This window comes from Nipponia nippon, unplaced genomic scaffold (assembly GCF_047370975.1).
Source record: "Nipponia nippon isolate SJK-2023a ecotype South Korea unplaced genomic scaffold, ASM4737097v1 scaffold_6, whole genome shotgun sequence".
NCBI classification, from domain to species: Eukaryota; Metazoa; Chordata; class Aves; order Pelecaniformes; family Threskiornithidae; genus Nipponia; species Nipponia nippon.
Window position 1 is genome coordinate 40,701,737 of NW_028262380.1, and position 16,784 is coordinate 40,718,520.

At 37.1% G+C, this 16,784-nt stretch overlaps 2 protein-coding genes across 15 annotated transcripts in view; one reads left to right on the top strand and one right to left on the bottom strand.

Annotated features, from left to right (window-relative positions):
- CEP44 (centrosomal protein 44) lies at window positions 1-14,816 on the bottom strand. 7 transcript variants are annotated; one of them, XM_087735782.1, is made up of 11 exons: window positions 14,681-14,816; window positions 11,281-11,430; window positions 10,595-10,742; window positions 9,460-9,606; window positions 8,379-8,486; window positions 6,832-6,963; window positions 6,248-6,457; window positions 3,432-3,501; window positions 1,268-1,395; window positions 967-1,004; window positions 1-203 (listed from the first exon to the last, which is right to left on the bottom strand). In XM_087735782.1, the coding sequence occupies exons 2-11, from the start codon at window positions 11,367-11,369 to the stop codon at window positions 146-148; spliced, it is 1,128 nt and encodes a 375-aa protein (XP_087591908.1). In that variant the 5' UTR covers window positions 11,370-11,430; window positions 14,681-14,816; the 3' UTR covers window positions 1-145. The 7 variants fall into 7 exon arrangements, 5 of the variants coding, with proteins under 5 accessions (XP_087591908.1, XP_087591910.1, XP_087591909.1 ...); XR_015699526.1 differs by having other exon boundaries at window positions 187-203; window positions 967-1,071; XR_015699527.1 differs by lacking the exon at window positions 3,432-3,501.
- Window positions 14,684-16,784, top strand: part of FBXO8 (F-box protein 8) — a 27,419-nt gene continuing 25,318 nt past the window's right edge. For 4 of the 8 annotated variants that reach the window (XR_015699528.1, XR_015699529.1, XM_087735790.1 and 1 more), the window contains exon 1: window positions 14,949-15,083. The gene's annotated coding sequence lies outside the window, so the exon portion shown is untranslated. Of the gene's footprint in view, window positions 15,084-15,221; window positions 15,476-16,784 lie in introns of those variants that run through there. The other 4 variants (XM_087735792.1, XM_087735788.1, XM_087735793.1 and 1 more) reach the window with 4 other exon arrangements.

Consider the following 16,784-nt stretch of genomic DNA (forward strand, 5'->3'; position numbering starts at 1 on the left):
TGCATTGGAAAATATTTATTCAAAGGAATAAAAGCACTGGTGATCATTACAAATTTGATATATTAAAAATTTAATGCTGTACAAACATACATATTAGTTCTCATATCCATAAGTCTACAGAGACCAGGTTTGAAGACCTGTGCTTTCAGGTCTTCTCAGAGGTGTTGCTTGAGGTTTTCAACAATTCTGATGTTTCTTCAATTCTGAAAATAAATTTTGTTTACACACACATAGACTTATTAAAATATGGTAAGAAATAACTGACTTGTCTTTAACTTTCCAATGAATCCAAAATACTAACAAGCAGCATGAAACCTTAAGTTTCCTCTCTTACCCCCTTTTCCTCCGCAATTGGTTTGTATTTTAAGGTTTATTGATATGTGGTAGATATTTAAGTATACAAAAAGAAAGAAAATTAAATCACAAAAATGGCTACAGCTTTTTTCAGGCTAGGCACTTACAGAATAGAAATCTCTTGCTAAAGAAACATTATACAGCAATGCATTTCTCTTCAAGTGTAATATAAATATTTCTTACAAAAAAATTTTCATTACGGATCTCAGGACTGGTATCAAATACACCTTAATACAGTTCTCGCAATGCTTAGCCTGAAATTGGTTTTACTTTTCCTTAAATAATAAAAACAGATTTGCAAGTACCAGGGAATTCCTGTCAGAAGATAAATAATATTCCTATTCCTTGTCAGCCAGATTCTAAACACTCTTTAATCTCCAGTTAATACTATTAAGAATGCTTTCTATTGCTTTTTAGAAACCAAAACAGTGACTCATCCCACAAATACAGAACTGTAAGTGGATTTATTATCCAGTGGAGTCATAAGGAAATGCCACACCTGATGTAGAGACCTTTGAGGTTTGGAACACATATGTACGTTCTCTGTATGCCTTAGTCCAGTACAACTCCCTCCTGGGAAATGAATTCCTGCTGCCCTTTCCTATTACTTACATTTTACTTATCCTTTCCATTCTTTGTCTTGTTGTCTCCTGCAATTTAAAAGCAACAAAGTTAGTGAACTCTTCAAAGCTAACATTCTTCAGATGGACTTTCAACCTGAAAAAAAATCATAGAGAAAATGTGACTTTAAGCACTGTTTACATATCAAAAGGATTTTTATGAGACAGACCTAGATGTAGTTTTGCATAGTTTCCTTGTTTTTCACTAGTAGTATATACAAGTAAAACTAATGCTTACTTGTTCTCCTGACCTCAAAAAGGAAATCAACTAAGCATTTTCCAGTTTTACTTACCTTTGAAATGTCTGTCAGATCACAAGAATTAATGGTCATGGCTCTGGGAGATGGGTCTGTGGATAATAGTGAACTGTATCCAGACGACTGATGAAGACTCTCTGGCATCTCCTCCTTCCTCTCTGCATCTATGGAGAAATACTCATTTTTGTGTCACCTTTGCCTTCTTGCTCTCTTATTGCAAGGTCAGCTATCAAACAGCTTGATTTACAGTACGTAATAACAGAAGAGAATGCATTGTTTAGAGAGGGAAAAAGAAAAACTACTGGTGAGGGTCCAAAATAGGTTTACTCATTTTCTTAAAACAAGGTAAGCGCAGTATACTATGTATAACACACACAAGACAAATTCAAAAAAAATTACTAGGAATGCTACCTTTATCCTGATTACAGCGAAATCAACACTTAAGAAAGTCTAATTACTGGGTCAAACATTTAAAAGTAATTTCAAATAGTTTACATTATTTTTATTGTAAACTACTTGTTCAAACCTAATTTGTAAGTAACCTGTCTTATAAGCAGCAGAAATATAAACAAAATCATCACCTTCTGGTTTAGCTTAAAATTTGTATCAAGCTCTTGCTATTTCCCTCACTCTCCTCTGACTGGGATAGGTTTAGCATCCATTCAGCAGAAACAGACTTTTCTTTTACATTGGGAAGGCTTTGATACCCTTTCCAATTACAGATTATTATTGTCAGGGAAGAGAATTTAGTATTTAGAAAGACAGAAAAAGTGTTCCCATATCTTTATTTTCAGTAAGGCCACCATTTATGGATAACTTTGGAACACGTTTAGCTACACTATTCTGTATTTAAAATCATATTAAATTATTTTTCATCAATTAAAACTTGTTTCTTCTGTACAGCTGTGATTCTTGAAGAGCACTACAACCGAAAAGGGCATCAAAGCATTCCGAGTACTGTACACCTCAGATATAAGAGTTAAGACTGGCCGCATAACTTGTATGCCTAAAATCTCCTGAATCATATTTTAGAAAAACAGGAATAACAAATTCAGAAGCATTCCAGAAGTCTGAAAATAGGAAAATTCTCTTTTAAAGATCATTAGCCCACTTGCTGACTATGAAGTCCTCAAGTGTCAGTAACACACCACTAAACTTATGAAAGGAAGTAAACATGTTGCAAGCTTTCTAAGGTCTGTAAAGAGAATGTCCCATTTCTGAGACTTCAAAATTAAAAACAAACTTTGACATAACCAAGAAACTGCCTTCCTAATTTCCACAGAAACTGGATTACTGAGATTCCCTTTTAGTTTCAATGCAACAGCCCAACACTGGACAAAAACACCTAGTAAGTGAGAATGGGAAATACAATATCCTCCTTACTACTGGTGGTAGGAATAACATCTACCATAGGGCAAACAGGCCAAATTAATAAAGAGAATGATGCAAGGTAAGGGCTAAGGAGCTACCAGTAAGGATGAGAGAAGAATTACTTATGACCTGGGAAATGTTTTTAATTTCTTTCCCACTTAAGGCTGTTTCATTTACTTCTTGTATGTTATCAAAATTAAGTTGGGAATGGAAGAAAAAGATTTTGTCTTGCTCTTCAAAATAAGAAAGTTTAGCAAAAATGCTAGTTGGATAACTGCTAACAGCTTCAAAAGGGATGAAACTATAGAGAATGTTCAGTAGTGATTTGAAAAACAACATGGATTATGAATGAAAAAGCCCTGATTTGTCCTGAGACCCATTATAAAAGTAAAAAACAACATAAATGTGACACTATTTTCATTATAACAAACCCGTGGCAGCAAATATAATTTCTTCTGTGCTTATGAATAGCTGATTTTCAAAACATTGATATCTGCTTTAAAGTGCAGCTAACATTGTTTTTCACAGCGTTAGCTATAGCACCTTAATTAAATTTGCATCTTTGAGATTTTTAGTAGTTATTTGTAACTATTAATTACAATGCTATATATTTTCATTAATACTTTAAAAACTGTTTCAGTAAATAAAGCTTCTAAAGAATAAATTACAAACATGAAATGACTAGCAGGTTACTTTCTAATTTGCAGCATGCATTTAAGTTCAGAGTTCACTAAATTGCAACTGTCTACTAAAAAACCACCATTTTAGTCAAGGTCAGCAAGAAGTTTAGCATATGATGTTAATTAAAAAGAAAATTATTAATACTCACTGGGAGAAACTGCAATCCTACTAGAAGCACATTCTTGACTTATATTGCTGAACTCTGTAGATAAGTCTCTCTGAAATACAAGTTTACTGCATTTTAGCCATACACCCTGTTTAAATCATCTTTTGACTGAACTAAAGTATATTTAAGTACGAATTATGTATGCATTTGCTACACCATCCAGATATGTTGGCACTGCACAAATGGCTTTACAGGACTAAAAAAAAAAGATCCAAAATTTCCATACATACATTGCATTAAAAAACTAGTCTATTTCTTGAGGGCTTTTTTAATCTCAATCTTGCTGTTCATAAACAGGTCTAAATATAGTGCATATAACTTTGTTCATTCTCCTCATACCTATCAGACTGTTCTCGGCCCGTGCTAACAATTACATCTTGACATTGGCTGCCATTACCTTAACAAAATAAGTGTACCTTCTACTTCTCGTTGATATTCAGAAATACAGCTCCTTCGTCCTAAAAAATTAGCCTATAGATGAACTGGAATTCATCCCACTTGAATGCTTAGAACTCAAATGTCTGTTTTAGGCTAGTTTCCCAGGCTCCCAAATGAGAGAGGGCTCTTTTAAGAAAGGTTCTCTGTTTAACTCAAACTAGCTTAGAAAAGGTTATTCATAAACAAGGAAACAAAATTAATGTTGTACTAACAATAAATGGTTTTGAGTACAATTTTCTAATTTCAAAGTACAAAAATCCAACACTCATAAACAACATCTAGACATTTTTCACCAATGAGTTATCATTATGATTTGAAATCTCAGCCTCTGATAAAGTATATCACTTTATATATTGAAGTAACTATATCAGTTAACAGGGGAATATTATACCCAAATAAGTGAATTAGGGAGAAATAGTAGGTACTCTGTGGGAAGAAGCTGGAAAAAAACCCAAACCTGTAATATTGGATACTTCTTAAAAAAAAAAATCTGCACTGACTACTTCTGCTCAATTCCTTCTATTGAAATGGATTTGGTAGCTTTCTGACTTTCCCAGAGCTAATGCACAGCTGCTGCTACTTTGGCAGCAGTGCAAGACACATCTTAGTGTTCCTGCTATGTTGATTAGATGCCAAAAGTTCTCTGAAAAATGTAAGAGTAAGAAGAAAGGAGAAATTCTGAATTGCTTCTCTATCTGTGAAGCACAACTTGGATGGAATTTCACGAAACAAAGAAGCAGAAATTCTCTGGCCCAAAGGATTATTTCTTGGCAGTTTTCAAAGGCCTATTGCAAAAAAGTTAGTGTTTTGAAGGCTTTTTTTTTTAAATATAAAAAATAGCTTCTTTTGCTTTGAAAAAAGACAAGCAACAATGCCACACACAAACTAAATTCAAACTTGTTTCTGCAGATGACTTCTTTCAGTAACACGCATTACAGAAATATAATTATCTTACTGGAAATTTTTGAGTGATACTAATGTTAAGTATTTTCCAAATACTATTCCAAACTTTTGAACTGCAATGAACATGTTACTGAAGTAATACTAAATGAAATGTACAGATATAAAAGAAAAAGCCTAGTCTGAAACGCAAGCTTTCCTGTGCTGTTACTGTCATAAATGCAGCAACTCTCTCTTGAAGAGAACACACTTGAAACAGAAGTAAAACTGTCTATGGCTGTTCAGCTGAAGGCCTCTTGAGACTGCTAGCAGAAAAAAACATTATAATTGGTGATGTCATTCGGACATATGTCCGCTGCTAATTAAATTACAATATCCGTAAGAAATTGATTTCAAATGGTAAACCACTTGAGCCCTTACTGACCTGAAACTGTGTTTAAAAAAAAAAGTGATTGAAAAAGTTAATCTTTATCATTTGAGGTACAGCCTTTAGAAATAACTTAGTGATCAGCATGTGATCCCAAAATTGATGCTGTGGTTCACTGCATCTCAAAATACTTACATGTGCATGTATATGAAATTATATAATGTGCATACAAGGACCTTTCAACAGCATGAAAAATAATACAGAGTCTTAATGCAACAAAATACTTGATTTGCTCTGACAAATATGCCAAATGTAGCCACATCACAACTGCAGCACTTTCACGCATTTAAAATGGAATGAACATCATGGACAAGAAATAGGAAGGAGGGGGGAGGCATGCAAAAAGGAGAAAGACCATTGATTAGGCTAGAAATTTCAAAGATTCACAAACTAAGAATAGGACTAAAATAAGAATTAAATTTTCCATTAACCTTGTATTTTCCATTGAGCATGACATTTATTTTTGTCAACATTAGTTATATAGAATGAAGACTTAATCTTCCAAAGGGAATATCTGTATCTGTTTAGAGTTTCAAGAATTAAAAAATAGATATTCAACTGTATCAACAACAACAACAACATTTGCAGGCCAGTATAAGAAATTGAGAATAATGCAGACCAGAATAAGGAAACCCTTAAATGTGTCACTAGCATGATGAAACTCTCAACTACAGAAACATCAAGCTTTCAAAGACAGCACAATTAACAGTCTTCAAAAGCTTCCTTCTACAAGTTCTCTAGGAAACAAAAACACACACAGTCGTTACTAATGAAAACAGGCTTAGCTACACCTGCTGTTCCTGCAAGCAAACAATTTCCAATGGAGAGCTTTGCGTCATAGAGCACGAGAAAACAACAGAATTTAACAGTTAAGAAAAAAATACCACCGACTCCATGAACAGCACTTCCATTCAGATCACACCTTTAAAAATAGTGAAAAGCATACATCAGGAGGCAGGAAGAACAGAAACAGGCTAACAACACTGTGTCTGGGCAAATTTTTGTTATAGAAGAAAACCAGAAGTTAACATACCTTTTTGTATTGCAACAACAGTTCTGTTTCAAGAAGCAAAACTCGACTCAACAAGTTATTCCAGTCCTTCTCGTCTATGATCACCTTTCCTTTCAGCTTCTCTTCTAAAACGTGCAGTTTATCTTCCATCCAATCTAGCTTACGAAGCTTTTCCTGACAATCAGCAAGCTGACTCTTTAGGAACATAATCTGACAATTATCTTCTATGACCTGAAAATATGGATAGGAACACATGTCCTCTAATTTCAAAATAGATATAATTCATCATTTGATCAATGAAATTAAGTGGAATCTTCCTCAAGTTCAGTAACCACATTCTGCTACATTAGAAAGTTATTTTTCTTTCAGAATTGCCATAATATGCCTATTCATGGAACTCAGCTTTTAAAGAAACTGTTGACAGAACTGGCTCTTGAAAGCAGACTACAATTTAACTGACCTTTTTTCAATATATTCATTATGTATCTTTTAGTTACACTTAAAAAGATAGCTGGATGCTCCTTAAAACCTTTATCCCTTTAGAAAGGCCCTCTAAGAAAAGTTAAGAATACACGTGGACAGCATCTTGAAATAAAAGTTCTTACTTGTTCACATTTAACTTCCACAACATCATGATCTAGGTACAATTCTTCTTCATTACCTTCCTGTGCTGGAAGGGGTAGTGGATGAAGGTCATCACTAACTTCATTTCCTGAATGCCGTTCTACTTGAGGCTTCTTTTGAGCATGTTAAAAAAAATTCACTGGTGTTATTTATTACAAGAACATTTCAGTTCATCAGCCAAGTAACTGACCTACCATTTTAGTATTTATTTATTTAAATACGACAATCTTATCCCAACTGGTTGCAAAACACAGAAAGCAACAGCTAACAGTTTAATTTTAAATATCATATAAACATGAAAGAACTGTAAAACAAATATGCACACACTTCACCATATGTACTGCGTACCTTGGTTCCCTTCCATAAACAGTAATGACAGTATTAACGTCCTCTCATATTGTAAGCGTTGTTAGATTTCCAAGTGTGGATTGGGAGGTATGAATCTCCCTGTATGTATTAACATATGTATAGACAGTTCCAACATGAAAACCACAACTCAAACATTCAAAAAAAAAAAAAAGTTTCTATCGGAAGACTAGAACTCTTATCTTTTCCTTGAAAACTGTCAGCAAAATAGCCCTACTAGCTATACATTTCATTTCCTTTGAATGCTTCCCTTAGAGAGAACAAAATAAGAGACAAATTCTGCCTTTCTTTCCAGGTGGATCAAGTCCTACAATCACTACCTGCCACATAACAAAATAAGTTACCTAATGATTAAGAACCCACAATTACTAGTTGTGTGCAGCATCTTAACACTTACAGATTCCTAGATGTTTTACTGAAGCTGAAAGTCTCCTCCTCTAGAGAATTCTTAATACACTCACGTATACTCCCATTCAGTTCTACCATTCAACAACCAAAAGTGCCAGATAAGTCACTCCAAATATTTTCTTTGTGAAATTTTCCTCTGCTAAAACAGTATTTTTCTTCTAAATAGAAATCACCAACAGTCCTAAAGTTTTGTACAATTTTACTTTGCACCCTTTTAGTGGAAAATATTAGGAAAGCTGTCTCCTCCACACACCAAGAGTAGCATAACGCATAAAATCAAGTGTTACTCTTGTAAAACCAAAGCCAACAGGAATGTTACATTAAGAAATCTTTGCTGAACAGATTCAGACAAAAGAGCAAGAAGTGTTTTAAAAGCTTCGTTGAAAACATTGCAATGTTAGGCCAAACACACTTCGACCTCCAAACAGGATGTATACTCTTTTCCCAATTGCATCTTCATTTTCATTGCTCTCCCTCCATTTGATACAATTCAAATGGCAAACAACAGTACTAGATCATTACCACCAAGACTTTGACATTAGCTACTCAGTAAAAGACAGAAGCAATATCCTCAGTATTTCAGCTATTATTTCAACCAACCACACTTAGGGGGGGAGAACAACAAACAAACAAAAAACCCAACTGGTCTGATCAAGCATTAAAACCTAAACAAAAGCACATGTTCCAGAAAGAGCCTGACTTGTTCCAAATGAGATTAACCTTTAGACATACAACATAAAAACTATTTTCATACCTGTTTGGAATTCAGAGCACGGCCACTTGGATCAGCAAGGACATTATCACAATTTGACCACACTTCATATTTAAAAGATCTGAGTTTTTTCTTTGTTTGGGATTTAACCTTCAAAGTGAATAGAAGAAAATATTATGCTTCTAACACAGGAATGTTTTCCGAGGGGGTGGGGGGAGGACAACAACATGGGGACGGGATGACACATCCCATTTTCTGCCATCATTAACAGGCAGGAATATTGCACAGCACACACACAAACACATTTAAACCTCTGCAGTACAATAATGTCTAAAAAAAAAAAATTAAGCATGACCCAAATTTACAGAGAAAACAGATCTGGAAGTGAATGATGTATTCATACACTCATTAACGTCTATGTGAGACTGCATCAAAGCTGGTCGTAAAGAGAAAAGACAACTTGCACTAGAGTTGAAAGACAAACAAATATGGAAAAAAAAAAAAGTAGTTATGCCCCCAAAAGTGACAAATAAAGTATACAGAAATCCTGAAGACTGTTACAAACTCAAATGAAACAAAAATCCTGTAAAATATGAAAGACTGAAAATTCCTTTTATTAAAGCATATACTGTCTGTTACACAGCATACACTGATAAAAAATAATGCCTTACCAATGTAAAACAAATACGATTAAAGAAAATAATCAGATTTGAGATGTATACCACTGAAACACAAATACAAGTGTCATGTTTAAATTAAATGTTGCCAGAACTTCAACATATCAGATGGTTTTGCTTTGTTTTCAAATCTACCTGCAAAGTCTACTGAAGTACACAAACATTCAGTATAAAAGAAAATATATCACTTACTGTAAAGATACCAAGTACTAGATTTATCTTCATTCTCATTTTTTGTTTATACTACGAAGCATTGGCAGCTTCATGTCTTTTGTATATCTGATGGCACTCAAGCATCTTAAAATGGAATTTCACACTCATTTTCCTCCTATTTTGACTATCAGCGATGCTGCACCTTCAAATATCCCAGTCTTCAGCTTCTACCTGCAGCATCAAGCATGTCAAAAGAAGCTTATCCCATAATAAAGTTACTATTTAATCCATACCTTATTTGAGTTACTTAATTCCTTATGTTTTTTCACCACACAGTTGATAATGTCACAAACGATCTGCATTTTTCTTTCTGCAAAGCCAAACTGAAGAAACTGCTGTTTTGTTAAAATTGGTTTATACTGAAATTGATCTCGAAGAAGCTGCAACAAAATAAAAGCTTACTTCACTTTCAAAATCACCACGCAATTTGTTGTAGAAATGGCATGCTCGGGTTCTTATTTTTCTACAGTCTTTTCTTTCATTCTGCATTTCAGCAGTTAACCTTTTCTCATTTGGTTATTTATACATTCTCAGCTGTTTCTTCTAACTAGACTTCCAACATACCTCTTCCAGAAACATTTCATTCACATCACTCTTGTAAAGTTTAACTCACAGTCTTAAGATTCATGAAATAAATTATTGCAGACATTAATATCAAAAAGTTAAACAAAAACTTTCCAAAGTGAATGCACAAAAAAAATTGTACTAATCTCAGCAAATGCATCAGAGGGCTAAGTGAGGTTCCCACAGAGACTCTTTGTAAAGAAGTCTTGTCCTCTGCAGATGGAAAGCTGGTCTGAATAAGCTAGTATTCCTTAACATATCAAGTCATCTTTTATAAAAATGTGCTTATGGATATTTTTAAGGATAGTTCAAAGTTATTTTCATTCAGTTCAGAATTTGATTTGATTCCAATTTATAAACTATTAAGAACTGAACTTTGTATATTAATTTTGTATGGTGTTTTAAAATAACTATTTCTTAATTGTGTTTTCATTACAATTATTGAAGTTTTCTGTGATTTTTTGCTGGTTATGATTTCTTCTGAGGTCACTTCCATAAAACCTATTGTGTAATAAGTATTTCCATATTCTTCACAACTAACATAAAACACAAAAATATTACTGATTCTACAGTTGTCTCAAAATTGAGATTTGGCTAACAACATCCAGCCTTATTTTCACGAAAATCTAAATGAAGACTTGCCACACAGTGACTCACTACTCATCTTAAATCCTAATACAATTACAATTCACGTTCATTGCCAAAAATTTTCACTGTCTACTGAAACTCATACTAGATGTTTAATTTTTTATGAGGCCATACTCAAAACTGTGTCTCTTCTGTGAAAAACATGAAGACAGATACCTTATAAATAGCTTCAATAAAACGCAAGTCACTCTTTGCTGTGAGTTCCACGCCGCACTTTACCAAAAGTTCTGCTATGTAAGTTGAAAAAGACGTAAAAGAATAGCTGATGATAGGTAAAAATGCAGCTGGATCACCCTTTACTAACCTATTGAGAAACAGAAGTATTTTATACAGCAGAAGATAACAAAAGCCTTTCATATGAATTCAAACATTTAACTTGAAAGGTATTTTACTATAGCCAGCATGTTAGACCCAAGTATCTACTTCATTTTAATGCTTTTTTCCAGGCATATCTCATTCAGCAGTCTTTACTGTTATCTGTAAAATGTTCAAAACAATGTTCTTGTGAGCCTTGTATAATTTTAACATTGTCAGGTCTAAAGCCCACTATTATTTCCATCTCAAAGAAATTATAAAGGTGAGAGATTAATCAAAGCAAAGAGAAAAACAGTAGAAGAAAGAAGAGCAAGATAGTGATACACTTCAGGATTATTCTAAGGATTGCTCAGAAAAGTCAAACTGCATCCTTTTATCTTCCAGTTCACGTTATCAAACCCCAACTTCCCACAGACATATGCTCTGCTTACTCATCAGTAGGTGCAATGCTAATATTTACACATATCTTGTTTACACATCTTGCTGTCATCATGTATTAGCATAAATTTATTCACACTGCCACTTACACTGTATAATCCACATCTCTTGGATAATTTAACAAGCGAAGTCCTTGTTCTATTTTTCTTAAACTTCCTGTTAGGTCTCCTGTTGCCATTATTCCAAATGCTATTCTTCTTTCAGATTATGAAATAAATGTAATATAGTACGTTCTCCTCCTTAAAAAAAATATACAGAAAAATTACAAAATGCAATAGAATTATCACTGAAATTCAAAGGTTTTTACTCCTCTTTTCTAGACACTACTATTTCCAGAGTGTTACAGCACAAAGCTAGGGCTCGATACCAATTAATATCAGTCATCATCTTCATTCATTCGAAATGGGATCAAGTAGTAATTCTCAATCCGATCAACTATCAAAGATCTTTAAAGATATCTGAAAGCATACTAAGAATTTAGGGCTGGCTAAATCCACCAAAACAGAGTGAAAAGAGGTTTCTTCACTGTTTCAAAGGAGCAGAAACTCCACAAGCAGTGAAGACCTTTTGCATTCTTAAGTTTAGAATTCTTCTTATTGTTTTCTTCACCTGGCCCCAAGCTCACTTGCCAAAAGAGCAATGTTTGGATGTGTAAACATCAGAAGGCAGGACTAGCAACTCATCACAGACAATACTTCGCTATTTAGGTCATCCATTAAATACACTTAAAATTGTTCGCAGGAGGGAAGGGGTAACAGACTGTGTAGATATTTCAAAATAGGTGCAAGTTTATTGGGATGATAACAGAAAGGTCCCTGTTTCACTTCCACATTGTAACACATAATTTGAGAACCCACTTTTAATTTATTGTGGGCTTTGCTTCACAGAAGCAAGAGACTCATCTAAGGACTTGGTGCAAACTACAAAAAGGTGCCCTTGTCCCCGAAGACCTATCCTGCAAGGAAACTGAAGACTTCAAGAAAGTGGGGAGGGAAGACCACAAAAGAGAATCAGCAAAGCATGAAATCACCATCATCTGAATCAGTTTTTAGGTCTATCAAAGGGATAAATAAGTACAGGAAGCTCACACTTAATACATTTTACCAAACAGAACTGATTAGTAAATTCTCAAATGGAGGAAGAAGAGACTAGGGAAAACAAAAAACAACAACAAAAAAGAAAAGAAATTGCCATAAGATATCTAAAAATACTGGCATCTCCCCCTGGCTGGCAGATAGTAAAAAGAAACACCTTAAGCAGTATCTTCAAATACCAGTACTAATAATAATCTTAGAGAACCTTGTCCCTCACTCTATTACTTCAAAATTATATTTGTATTTAGACATGGCCTACAAAATTAAAATTTATATTTAGAGATAGCCTACAAGTATTATTTATTGTATCTTGCAACCGTTTGTTTATAAGCAACCACTATTAGTTGTTCCCCAACACAAGACTTTAAAAGCACAGACTGGATGATAGCCCAACTCTTCAGTCACAGATCGAAACAAATGGTCTGTATCTTAGCACTCTGGACAGACTGACAGAACTTTAGAAAGTCTATTAGCAAACTGCAAAACTCAGTGGTTTTTGGTTTAGAGAAAAAAAAACAAGGAAAAAGAAAGTTAAAAGAAAAAGTACAGAAGCACAGAAAGTTGGCACTTCTGAGAAAAAGAGTTCTCCTTCCTCACATCCTTGATATCTGCTTGTGATTGGCTTAATCCTCTACAGTACTTCCCCTGAAAGCCTCAGTAAAAGTAATGATTTCAGCTATAAAGTCTTAAAACAGAAATTTATTGTTCAATTTTCTGCTAGAACCTGGGAAATAATTGCCTGCCACTATCTGCACTGAATTTTTTTTCTTGCCAGAAAACAAATACTTTGAACTCTACCAATCCAAGCAGTGAAGAGGCATTGCCTGACAGCCTATACATGAAGAGATATTCTCAAGACACAGAATTTTATATCATTTCTCTTGCTGACACATGAGATTCAGAACAAAAAAACAAATGCTCCAAAGAGATTATGTCTAGCCTTGTCAGAAATCAATTCCAACAGGTTTGCAGCTGTAATCAACTCCAACAGCTTGCAGCTTTGTTATTTGGTCCTACTCATTAAAGTAATGAGTCTTTTTGAAAGGAATTTCTTGACCACACACTTCACTTATAGTAAGAAAAAAAAAAATACAGTTAAGGCTTGCACTCATAATGGTCTGGGTTTGTTTTTTGTTTTGTTTTTTTTTCTCTTCTTGTGCCTCTATGGTGTTTAAAACAGCAATCTTCAAGAAGATGAAGATCTTCACATGTGTTCTGCCCTTGTTAATTATTAGGCTTTTCCTCTTTAATCATTAGGTTCTGCATTATTAGTCATGCTAAATATAAGTACATAACACTCATTGTTAAAGGTTAGGGACAATTTAACCTCAAGTATTTGGAAACTGAGGCAGCTATTCTTCCTATGTTGCCTTATAAAGTGATCCACCCTATGGTTTTGCCAATTTAACCAGATCTCAAGCCAAGTCTCAGAGAGTCTGACATAAAACTGAAGCTCTAATCCGCAATGCAAATATTCATAGACACTCTCACACGAATTCATCTAATCATATAGGCTGTTTCCCAAAAGCACCAACAATCCTTTCTACCCTGCATGCAAAAACTGGCAACTACTATCACTACAAACTGAATAGCTCAAGAGATCATAAAAGTTACAGCTAAGTTAGTAGAAAATAACATCTTGGGAAGGTGAACACTGTAAAAAATGGCACATAGCTTTTGCCTGTAGGAATCCATGACAGAACAGTTACAGAACATTGGCTATCCAGAATAAAATCAGGTATAACAGTTTTAAAAGATTATAACCTAGAACTGCAAATGGTTTAAAGAATAACCCTCAAAATTGCATATGGTATTCAAAGAACTAATGAACATTAAAAAAAAAAAAAATCAAGTTACCAAGTACCTTAACACTGTAAACACTGTCTTTGAAACGTCCAACAAAAAAGACTTTTGATTTCTTCAAATTGTATTTAGACTCTTCAGTTACGTGGGGCGGGGAGCAGGGGGGGAATCACACCGTTCAGATACTGTACTTCGCTATGGCGCCAGCGGTAACAGACACGCTTCAAGCACACAGGATATTTGCAAACGAATGAACCGCTCAAGCAACTTCGCGTCGCGGACCGGTCGCCCTGGGAGCCATCGAAACACCGGCAGACAAAAAAGCGTGGCCCTGCTAAGGGCAAGGCCGGCTGCGGTCCCGGGGCCGCGCCAGCGCGCTGAGGCGAACTGGCAAGAGCGGGACCGCGGCCGGGACTCTCCACCCGCCCTTCCTCGCCCCTAGACCAGCCGGAGACCGGGCCTCCCTCGCCCCGCCCCGCCCCGGGTCTCCCCGTCCCTGAGGAGAGGGAGGGCCCTGGCCTCGGAGCCGTCCCGCGCCGCCGGCCCCTCAGGGGGGACGAACCCCTGCCCCGAGAGAGACCCTGACGCTCACCCGCGCCAACCGCCGCCCCCGCTGCCGGAACCCCTCTCCGCCAGGCCGCCTGCCCCGGGACGGCGGGTACCTCGCCCTCTCCCCTCAGGAGCCCGCCGGCCGCACCGCCTCCCAACCGACGGCGGGCACAGACTGAATCTACCGCCGCGAGACCCAACGGCCCCTTCCGCTTCCCGCGCGTCCCTCCGCGGTGACGTCACTTCCAGCAACAACAGCAAACGTCAAACCTGCCAGGCAGGAGACGGAGGGGTGGCCGCCTCCCTGCGTGCCGGAGGGGCCTCCCTGGCTCCCACCGCATCTCCCCGCCGCCGGGGGCTGCTCAGCCCCTTCCCGCCCGGCGAGGCTCACGCACCGACTCGGGCCGGGCTCGTCGCGGCGGCGGTTGGGACCCGAGCTCGCACAGGTACGGGTTTCCTCAGCGGGGCGGGTGGGCGGGTGCGGGCGGACGGACGGACAGGCGGCGCATCCAATCAAGAGCCGGGGCCCTTGGGGCGGCCCAATGGCGCGCAGGGGCGGCACCCGCGGGGCCAGGCTCGCCGGTGTCCGCCGAGCCGGGGGGCCGTGCCCCGGCTCAGGTCCCGCTCCGGTCCCGGCCCCCCTTAGCGGGGAGAAGCGTGACTCGGGGAGGCGGCGGGCAGGGCGGCTGCGGAGCTCCTCGGGACGCGGGGCGGCGGGAGGGCAGCCGCGGCCTTCGGCGGAGGGAGCTCTCCGGGGCGCTCCCGTCAGCTGGGGCGGCCTTGGGCGTGAGGGAGTGGCTGTGTCTCTGCGAGCGCCAGCGTAATTGCCTGGAGTCAGGTTTGAAGGGTTAGGGGGGATCAGCAGGCCTGGGTTACAAATGCAGCTGCGATGACCGAAGCTTCAGCTTCGATAACATCGAAGGAAGGAACATTTTCCTGTTAGGGCAATTGCGGTCATAAAGCAGCAGCTGTAGGGCTCGGTTGCCATAAAGTGGAGGGGGTTTATATCGAGAGTGTATGCTGTGTTTTATTTAATAAAGCAGAAGCCAGTACCAGTGCAGCATTAATCTAGCTTACATTTAGCTTTTAGTATCCTACCGTGCTCTTCCAGCACTGCAAAAGAATTTATTATGCAGTAACCAAGTAACATGAGGAAGACATGATTAAAATTGAAATCAGACTCTGATAGATATCAGACAGAGCCAGAGAAGATCAGCAATTTATAAGCAAGCTTGATGTTATTTTTACTGTGATAGTTATTATAGCCAAGCTACCAAGAGGTTTCAATTATTAGGTAAAGTTACATAATTGGAAGTTTGGAAACATAAATTTGAGTGGCCTATTGAATCTGGGGATTGGAAAAGTATGTTCAAAATAATTTAAAAATATAGTTCTGGACACCATTACTTAAAGGCCTTTATAGTAACAATGAGTTTACTCATCATGTTTTACGAGTGAGTTCTCAAAGCATTCATCCTGGATTACTACAAAGCTGAAAGTAGTTGCGTGATGGGGAAAATAAGATGTGATCCAACAAATGGCATATAAGCTGCTGAATAGCTACACACATATTAAAGCTTGTGGATTTCCAGCAGCTGGTTCTAGAATGGTTTAAATTGTGTCTCACTTTATTTCTTCTATGAAATTTCTTCAGTTGGTACTTAAAAGAGCAAATATATATTTTTTTATCATTTTTTACTTTAAAAAAGACTTTTAAAATTATTTCTGCAGTGATATCGTCTGTATAAGTATGTGAATACATTATAAGAAGGCTAGTTTCTTGAACAACATAGTATTTTTTTCCATTTTGGAGCCACTTCTAGTGTTAAATATTTCAGAAGTGATTATGTTGTTGGTGATGTATAGCAATTAGCTTTTTCGTGAGGAGAAAAACCCTGTGAGCACCAACAAGAACTGTTGATATTCTTGTTAGCTCAGTATCTCTCAATAGAATGTATTTTGTGAACAGGAATTTCTAGCTGAATATTGCAACAAAGGTATTAAACTAGCAACTAAAATTTGGATATTTGATTTAAGGCTAGGTACGAAAACTTGATCCTCTGTGACCACTACCAAATTCTTTACAAGTAGTGCATATAGAGCAGAAAGATAATTTGACTTTGAAGAGGTTTGAAAGCTATTATAAA